This window comes from Cucurbita pepo, chromosome 5 (assembly GCF_057944985.1).
Source record: "Cucurbita pepo subsp. pepo isolate OVF chromosome 5, ASM5794498v1, whole genome shotgun sequence".
NCBI classification, from domain to species: domain Eukaryota; kingdom Viridiplantae; phylum Streptophyta; class Magnoliopsida; order Cucurbitales; family Cucurbitaceae; genus Cucurbita; species Cucurbita pepo.
Window position 1 is genome coordinate 16,641,983 of NC_141802.1, and position 9,116 is coordinate 16,651,098.

The 9,116-nt window shown below is 35.8% G+C and overlaps 1 protein-coding gene across 2 annotated transcripts; it reads left to right on the forward strand.

The window, feature by feature from the left end:
* The first annotated feature begins 1,310 nt into the window (after positions 1 to 1,310).
* LOC111795615 (Putative N-acetyl-gamma-glutamyl-phosphate reductase) lies at positions 1,311 to 8,970 on the forward strand. 2 transcript variants are annotated; one of them, XM_023678142.2, is made up of 15 exons: positions 1,312 to 1,458; positions 1,544 to 1,594; positions 1,809 to 1,961; positions 3,204 to 3,311; positions 3,467 to 3,553; positions 3,671 to 3,721; positions 3,831 to 3,902; positions 5,231 to 5,350; positions 7,076 to 7,136; positions 7,233 to 7,313; positions 7,884 to 7,963; positions 8,057 to 8,146; positions 8,217 to 8,345; positions 8,437 to 8,551; positions 8,652 to 8,970. In XM_023678142.2, the coding sequence occupies exons 2-14, from the start codon at positions 1,553 to 1,555 to the stop codon at positions 8,542 to 8,544; spliced, it is 1,182 nt and encodes a 393-aa protein (XP_023533910.2). In that variant the 5' UTR covers positions 1,312 to 1,458; positions 1,544 to 1,552; the 3' UTR covers positions 8,545 to 8,551; positions 8,652 to 8,970. The 2 variants fall into 2 exon arrangements, with proteins under 2 accessions (XP_086980460.1, XP_023533910.2); XM_087124334.1 differs by lacking the exon at positions 3,204 to 3,311 and having other exon boundaries at positions 1,311 to 1,458.
* The last annotated feature ends 146 nt before the right edge of the window (positions 8,971 to 9,116 follow it).

Genomic DNA, 9,116 nt, shown 5'->3' on the forward strand with positions numbered 1-9,116 from the left:
AAGGGTGTGGAAACCTTCTCCGAGCAGACGCGCTTTAAAGCCTTGAGGAGAAGCCCAAAAATGACAATCTCCGCTAACGGTGGGTTTGGATCATTTCATTAAGAATCCCTTTACCAGACGTCCAACAATCTTTGTCTTTGCCTTTGCCTCGCTCTAGAAGTATAAAGTAATTTACGTTCGAATCTCAAAATAAGAAAAACGAGACAAAAGAAAGAAACGAAAATCAAAACATTTATGAAACAAGTTGCCACATGTTGTCATTGTTGGTTGTAGAATTTGAGCACACGACAAAATGGATGATGTGTTGAGTCAAATATGGAAAATTGAAAAATAAAAATAATTTTTTTTAAAAAAAGATTTTCAAACTTTTAATTTTGTGTTAAATTGAGTTTTATATTTGATATTTTTAAAAAATTTAAAAATAGGTTAGACCTAAAATTAATTAGTACGAGAATCTAAACTTAATTGGTGTAATAAGTATTGTAAATTTAAAAATATTCGATAGGTGAAGTCAAAGTATACTCGAATAAAATTTGACTACTTTAAAATTTTATTCGACGAGCATGTAAATTTAAAAATATTAAAAAGATTAAACAAAGTATACTCGATATAAAATTTGACTACGTTAAAAATTTATTCGACAAATTTAAAGATTTATTCGACGTAGCATAAAAATTCAAAATTTAAATTTATTTAACCAACTTTATATTAAAATTCTAATTTTCTTCCAATTTTGTATTTTGAAGTTGGAAAAATTTACATCTATTTAATTTATTAGATATAAAATAATTAAAAAAAAAAAAGTCTATAAAACAAAATTAATTACTTTTAGTTTATTTAAATGCAAAAGTTAAAAGCTTTAAAGTTATATGTAAAATTAAAAATTAAAATAAAAATTATCTATTTAATTGGCCCTTGAACTTTAATAAATCATTAAAATCTTAATTTTGTATTATTTAAAATTTAGTTGTTCTAACGGTATAATTCACGAACTCATGTATAATATGTCATTTAATTTTTTAAAAATATCTATATTTAATAAGTTATTAAATATTTTTTATATAGGGATAGGTATAAATTAAACAAATTTCGAATTAATTGAGTTGGTAACATAAGCAACTTGAATAGAGTTCACAGCTAAAATGTCACTCTCTGTTTTCAGGTTGGGTTTTTTTATTTTTATTTTTATAATTATTTATTAAAAATTATATTTATACGTAATATATATATATCTTAATTATATTATAAATATTCTTAATTATTATTCTAAACCTAAAAAAAACAAACAGGAAGAACATGGAAGTTCACGTCATCGTGCGAATCAAAAAAAGAAAAAAAGAAAAATAAAAAAGAAGATGATCGAGAATTTGCACAGAGATCTTATATTCAATTCATTCGTCTGGAAGAGCGGCGGAAAGTTCTTCAGCGGCGCATAAGCTTGTGATCTAATCAACGAAGGTTTAAGCGCCTAGTCTCTATAATATTCAAATGGCCGTCTTCTGTGGTCTCTTGAAACCTTACACTCCTTTTCAAAATTTTGCAGGGGTAGAAGATGGCGTCTTCAACCTTCAGTTCTGTTTCTTGTTTATTCAAGGTTTGGACTCGTTTTGCTTTTTGTTTAAGATTATCCAGAAAATGTGGGATTTCTTACCAAGTTCTAAATGATTTTTAGTTCTTTCATTTTTTGTGTACCACTTTCAAATCTGTTTTCGTGGTGGCGAGTGAAACTGTTTAAAAATTTCGGAAAGTTTTAGTTGAGAGAGGATTTTCTTTGTTCCTTTCTGTAATTTTGTTTTTTGTTTTTGTAGGATGAATTGAAGATTTTGAATCTTAAGAAGCGGAATGAAGGGAAGGTGTTTGTTAAATGTTCTATGAGATGTTCTATGAGTTCTAAAGCTCAAAAGCCACAGCCGGAAGTTCGCATTGGTGTTCTTGGAGCCAGTGGCTATACTGGTTCAGAGGTAGTTCTTTTCTAGCTTGAAACTTAAGTCTTTACTTCGAGAAGAAATTTGTGAGATCCCAGGTCGGTTGGAGAGTGAAATGAAGCATTTCTTGTAAGGGTGTGGAAACCTCTCTCTAGTAGATGCGTTTAAAACCTTGAGGGGATGCCCAAAAGGGAAAGGTTAGGGGGAAACAAAGCATTTCTTATAAGAGTGTAGAAACCTCTCCTTAGTATACGCGTTTTAAAACCTTGAGGGGAAGCCCAAAAGGGAAAGCTTAGAGGGAAACGAAGCATTTCTTATAAGGGTGTAGAATCCTCTTCCTAGTAGATGCGTTTTAAAACCTTGAGGGGAAAGCTCAGAGGGAAACGAGACATTCCTAATAAGGGTGTAGAAACCTCTTTCCAGTAGATGCGTTTTAAAACCTTGAGGGGAAACCCAAAAGGGAAAGGTCAGAGGGAAACAAAACATTTCTTATAAGAGTGTGGAAACCTCTTCCTAGTAGACGCGCTTTAAAACCTTGAGGGGAAGCCCAAAAGGGAAAGCTTAGAGGGAAACAAAGCATTTCTTGTAAGGGTGTGGAATCCTCTTCCTAGTAGATGCGTTTTAAAACCTTGAGGGGAAAGCTCAGAGGGAAACGAAACATTCCTTATAAGGGCGTAGAAACCTTTTTCGAGTAGATGCGTTTTAAAACCTTGAGGGGAAACCCAAAAGGGAAAGGTCAGAGGGAAACAAAACATTTCTTATAAGAGTGTGGAAACCTCTTCCTAGTAGACGCGTTTTAAAACCTTGAGGGGAAGCCCAAAAGGGAAAGCTCAGAGGGAAACAAAGCATTCCTTATAAGGGTGTGGAAACCTCTCCCTAGTAGAACCGTTTTAAAACCTTGAGGGGAAGCCCAAAAGTGAAAGCTTAGAGGGAAACAAAGCATTCCTTATAAGGGCGTGGAAACCTCTCTCCAGTGGAACCGTTTTAAAACCTTGAGGGGAAGCCCAAAAGAAAAAGCTCCGAGGGAAATAAAGCATTCCTTCTAAGGGTGTGGAAACCTCTCCCTAGAAGACACATTTTAAAACCTTGAAAGGAAGCCCAAAAGACAAAGCTCAAAGAGGACAATATCTACTAGCGGTGGGTTTGAGCTGTTACAAAATTTTCTTGCTTGTCTAACGGCGAAAGCGGGCATTTGGAATGATGGGACATAAAAGCATGAAATCTTATATTTCTTGTACTCTTTTCCACTTAAGGAATGATCCCTTTTGTTCTTTGTAGATTGTTAGGCTTCTAGCAAATCATCCACACTTTGGCATTACTCTCATGACAGCTGATAGGAAAGCTGGTCAGCCGTTTTCATCAGTATTTCCTCATCTAATCACACAAGTATGACTCTCTTACTAACCCGATTCTATTTAATGTCGGTCGTGGTCAGTTTTGTTATGTTTCTTAGAGTAAGTTTCTGGAGATGGACATTTTGAAGGTTTCGTATTAATAGTTTGCATCGGAGTTATGTTAGCTGAACTCCTTGCTGTTTATAGGATCTTCCAGAATTAGTAGCGATCAAAGATGCAGATTTCTCGGAGGTCGATGCTATATTTTGCTGCTTGCCGCATGGGACAACGCAGGTGAGCACCGAATTGCAGTTTTTGATCGATTATTTATGAGATACCCCTAAATATCATGAATGTTACATAGGCTTTTCTCCTTTTAAGTCACATTGGTTTGTATTTTTCTTTCTCCAGGAAGTTATTAAAGCCCTTCCCAAGGAATTAAAGATTGTTGATCTTTCAGCTGTATGTTTAATGTTTAAGTACTTTATAGTATTTTAAGTACTTGGGGCTCTTACTTTCTGAGGTTGAAATGATGAATTGTTCCCGTGAACTGTACTCGATGATTCTGTAGGACTTTCGCTTGCAAGATCCATCCGAATACGAGGAGTGGTATGGCCAAGCACATAGAGCAGTGGATTTGCAGGTGTGCTTTTTTAGTGTTTCTTTGTTTGAACTAAGCAAAATTTTCATTGGTTTTGTACGTTATATCTCGTTCTACATGTTTCTCTCAATTCCCCCGAACCTAACCCGCCCTTGCCAGAATCATGACAAAAGCTATCATGCACACCCTTTAATAACACCTGCCATGGCAATACCTTCTCTCGAGAAGAAGAAAATTACCAACATCGAAAGAAACACGTATTCTATTGAGATCGACAACAAGTTTAGAGGGACGAGGGTTTAACTTTTAGAGACCACAAGAGACAGAGCCTTTTTTGTTACTTTAAGATGGCTGAATTTGACTAGCCCTTCTCACAGCTCGTCTAAATGAGAAATTCTTTAGGGAGGAAAGATTCGCCAAACTAGCCATTTGGGTTGAAAAGACCAACAAAAAAGGTTCATTTGTGCCCTTCTTTGAGACTCACAAAACGTTTGTGCCACACTTATTCTCGCCCTTGAGTGAGTTAACGAACTCAAACTCGGATCATTGGTGTCTCAAAGGGCCTATCTCATAACCTCCACCTTCATTCTTGGAAAACCGTCTTCGAAAATGAGGTTAGGGAGAGTTTTGGAACACATTTTGAGAAAGAAAGTGTTTTACGCTAGCAAGTAATAAGGGATAATAATAGCATTGATAGCATATAACCCGAGTAGGAAGATTTGACAACTAGTCATATCCTCCTATAATATGTTAGGTTTGCCCATCAAAAGTGATGAGTCGTCATACGCTTACAAAAGTACAAGAAAAGAAAATGAATATACGAAAGGTAACAAAACTTCTAGGTTAGTGCCTACAATAGAAGATCTTCAAGCACGTCGACTAACCAAACAACTACCACTTCTTCAATCGGCAGAGTAAAGAACCGCTTCCCGTGCTTCTCTATTAACTTGTAGGCTCTCCCTCGAAACTGCACATGAAAAACTTACTATCTCGACAAAAAAAAAAAAAAAAAAAAAGCATTAGAACCCATATCCCTTGTCCCACCCTCCTCACGGCGAAAGGCATAGAAAAGAACGACTTGGGAGGAAGAAGAAAGCAACGAATTGGAGGAGAGAACCCATTTGACCGTTCCTTTGCTAGTCAGTTTTGTTAATCTTCATGTGTTGATAAAATTATGTTGTTAGTTTATTTACCTCCCTTTTCAGTTAAGTCATGTGTTATAAGTTTGTAAATTATGCGTCGAGGGTATATTAGGCTGGTAGGGGTGCGATAAGACGTGAACCTTGCATTTCTTGGAACTTCTTTCTCACATTTTTTAGTATACAATTTTGGAATTTGTTAATGTTAAAAGTATTTCATATTGGTTTCAGAAAGAGGCCGTTTATGGTTTGACAGAGATTCTAAGGGATGAAGTCAAGGGTGCTCGTCTTGTAGCTAATCCGGGCTGTTATCCAACATCTATTCAACTTCCTCTTGTGCCACTAATAAAGGTTCTTATCTATCCCTATCATATCATATCATTAGTACATGATAATGCAATGAATGCTGAGCTGATACTCTTTTTTCTTTGATCCTATGTTTATATAATCCGAAGTACAGAAATAAAATATTTACTGCAGCTTATCGTGCATGCCTTGATCATTAACTTCATTAATAATACCTTAGAACGTTCGGGGTACTGAAAATTTTTAAACACTTTATTATGACGACATACTTTGCATTAACATTGTCATGATCGGGGAGATTGTTGTTTTTGTTCATGTATAATTGTCGCTACTCTTTGGTTACTGAGTCATGGTCATTTCATCTTCCTATTTATTATCCCATAGAATGAACCAAAATAGAAATGTATTTTATTGCTATCCATTATTATGAAGCTTTAATAATTTGTGTAGGTGCTTCTATAGTATTAAGCCTCCTTTATAATACGTTTAAAAAAATCATTTCGATTATATCTACCAAAGACGCTGGCAAACGAGATAACCATCCTCATAAATTATTGTTGCAAGTCTCTTATCATATTTGTAACGACTCGACTTTTCTTACAGAGTGGTCAGGGTCGTTACAAAGAAAAGTGATGTTTAAGAGTCTTAAAAAAAAAATGAAAAATATGTAAAAGAGTAGTTTATTAAAATCATGTGCCGGGACCCCAAGGTTAAAAGACATGTAACCTAAAAAAAAGTTTATTCAAACAACATAAAAACTTAAAATCAAGAGTTAACTCGGTGTGATTCCCTAGAACCCATAAACTAGGTGTCCACAAAATCACAATTCAAATCAACGAACAACTAAGTGCGGAAACGTCTATCAATGAAAAAATAAATTTCAATGAAAACATAAAATTCTCGAGTCGCCCCATGATTGACTTCTCTACCCTGCTCGTCATCTCTGTGCCACAGCCTCGCCTAAAAATCGTTTTAAAAACAAGGTGATTGCAGAAAATGGTGATCAAGGTAAGGGTTACACGCTGTGTATTTTGGGTAACTAGCCATTGATAATCATTTTAAGGAGTAAAGGTGGATGTTGATTTTCATGTGGTAAAAATTACACGCTGTGTGTTTATGATAATTAACTACTAAGGTCCATCGATTTTGTTTGATCGTCGTGTGATGGTTATGTATTCGACCCCAACAGGGGAGTTCCTTACTAAATATTTTAATACACACCCTGTTTTTAAAACGATTTTTAGGCGAGGCTGTGACACGAAGGTGACGAGTACGGTGGAGAAGTCAGTCATGGGGCGACTTGAGAATTTTATGTTTTTATTGAAATTTATTCTTTCGACGTTTCTGCACTTAGTTGTTCATTGATTTAAATTGTGTTTGTGGACACCTAGTTTATGGGGTTAGGATTCCTACCAAGTTAACTTTTGGTTTTAAGTTTTTATGTTGTTTGAATATTTTTTTAGGTGGCATGTCTTTTAACCTTTTTACAGGATACCCGCACATGATTTTAATAAATTACTTCTTTTGCATATTTTTTATTTGTTTCAACTCTTAAAAATCACTTTTCTTTGTAATGGCCCTGACCGCTATGGGTAAGAAAAGTCGGGTCGTTACAATATCTCTTCCCTATGGCTTCTAGGTTCCGTTCTCCTTTTTTGTTGATTATATTCTCATCGTTTCTCTCCTTTTTTTCTTTTTTTATTTTATTTTATTTTATTTTTAAATTTTTTTAATGGGCTTTCTAATCACCTCTCAAATATTTTCATTCAGGCTAATCTAATTCAACTTGGGGGCATCATTATTGATTCTAAGTCTGGCGTTAGTGGAGCTGGTGAAGATCTATTTCCAGTTTACGCTTTCTGCAAAGTTTGTCATAAACTGTTGAATACATTGTAGTGTACCTTTATTAACATGCTTTACTTCGTAGGACGTGGTGCCAAAGAGGCAAATCTATACGCCGAAATAGCTGAAGGCATTTATTCGTATGGAATTACTCGACATCGTCATGGTGAGTGGACATTGGTCATATTGACTAAGATGCTAGGGGATGCTATCTGATTGATTGAATTACTTATATGCAAGTTGTTTGTAATGGCTTAAGCCCACTGCTAGCAGATATTGTCCTCTTTGGGTTTTTCCTTTCGGACTTCCCCTCAAGGTTTTTAAAACGCGTCTGTTAGGGAGAGGTTTCCATACTCTCATAAAGAATACTTCGTTCTCCTCTCCAACCGAAGTGGGATCTCACAATCCACCCCCTTTCGGGGCCCAGCATCCTCGCTAGCACTCGTTCCTTTCTCCAATCGATTTGGAACCCTCACTAAATTTACCTCTCTTTAGGGCCCAGCGTCGCGTCCTTGCTGGCACACCACCTCATGTCCATCCCCCTTCAGGGCTCAGCCTCCTCGCTGGCACATAGAACTAATAGCTTGTTTTCTTTCACTTGGATTTCACCTCGGCACGAGTCTCTGCTAGTGCAATCAGACCTTTATACAGGAGTTCAGTATTTAGAATCTCGTGATTGATATACTTTTCAATAGTTTACATGCTGTAATGATCTCGTTTTTTCGTTGCTTTTCAGTTCCTGAAATTGAGCAGGGATTGTCTGAAGCGGCAAAATCGAAAGTAACCGTCAGTTTTACACCCCACCTAATGCCAATGGTAACGAACTTTGATTTGCTAATTAGGTTCGTCTTAGGATCGATCGTTTCTTAAGTACGGTAGTTTAATGGGTATATTCTTTTACTGTATTAGATTCGAGGTATGCAATCAACTATATATGTTGAAATGGCTCCAGGAGTGACAACTGAGGATTTGCACGAACACTTAAAAGTCTTCTATAAGGTATAAAAAACTATTCTCATTCTACAGATTGAGAACTATTTGATATTTATTTTTTCGTGTTTCCTTGTAGGAAGAAGAATTCGTACGTGTGTTGGAGAAAGGAGTCGTCCCTCGTACTCATAACGTTCGAGGGTCTAATTATTGCCACATCAATGTCTTTCCCGATCGAATTCAAGGAAGAGCGATCATTGTTTCTGTTGTAAGTTGATTGAATTTATAAATAAACGTTAAAGTTTGCATATCCCAATCGATACAGCGCCTAATAACGATCTCGATGAGTCTATGAACAGATCGATAATCTTGTGAAAGGGGCTTCAGGTCAAGCTATACAGAATCTCAACGTGATGATGGGATTCCATGAATCTACAGGGCTCCTTTACCAGCCACTGTTTCCTTAATACACTAGTGAGTCCAAGTCAAAACCTTCCTTAACTGATTCAAATACTTTCTCGAACATAGGTCGGTCCGATGGTCGATTAACTATATCTCACTACCCGTTGTGTAGGTTACATGAGATGAAGTTGCGACGTTTGTGGAAGCTCCAACCTCCAACTGTATCATAAGAGTTAATTGCCAGATGATGGGAAACAAATTATGATGATCAAGAATGTCTTCCAAAATAAGCAGCACTTCTTTTGTTCTTTCTTCTCAATAAAGAACTGTAAAAGGCTGAGCTAAATTATTATGTTTACGTGAGGCTGAGCTAAATTTTGTTTAAAGATTTGGTAGCAAATATTTGAAGTAAATTAAGTATACATTGTCCTAAAATTTTGATGTACTTTCAACTTCGATTAATTTTGGTATATATATCTTTAAAACGTCCAGTTTGGTCTCTATAAAGCTGTCGTTAAGTCACTTAACCCACTCGAACAGTTGTTTCAACCAACTTAAGCCATGAAGAAACAAAAAATGAATACGGAAACTTGGAGGTATGATTAGCTAAAAACTTGTTTAAACTAAGGATTCAAAT

Bases quoted from the DNA above. Each gene is read 5' to 3' on its own strand.
- LOC111795615 (XM_023678142.2), top strand. From the start codon at position 1,553: ATGGCGTCTTCAACCTTCAGTTCTGTTTCTTGTTTATTCAAG. The intron at 3,722-3,830 runs GTATGTTTAATG...ATGATTCTGTAG, and splicing joins AGATTGTTGATCTTTCAGCT to GACTTTCGCTTGCAAGATCC. The intron at 7,137-7,232 runs GTGAAGATCTAT...TTTACTTCGTAG, and splicing joins GTCTGGCGTTAGTGGAGCTG to GACGTGGTGCCAAAGAGGCA.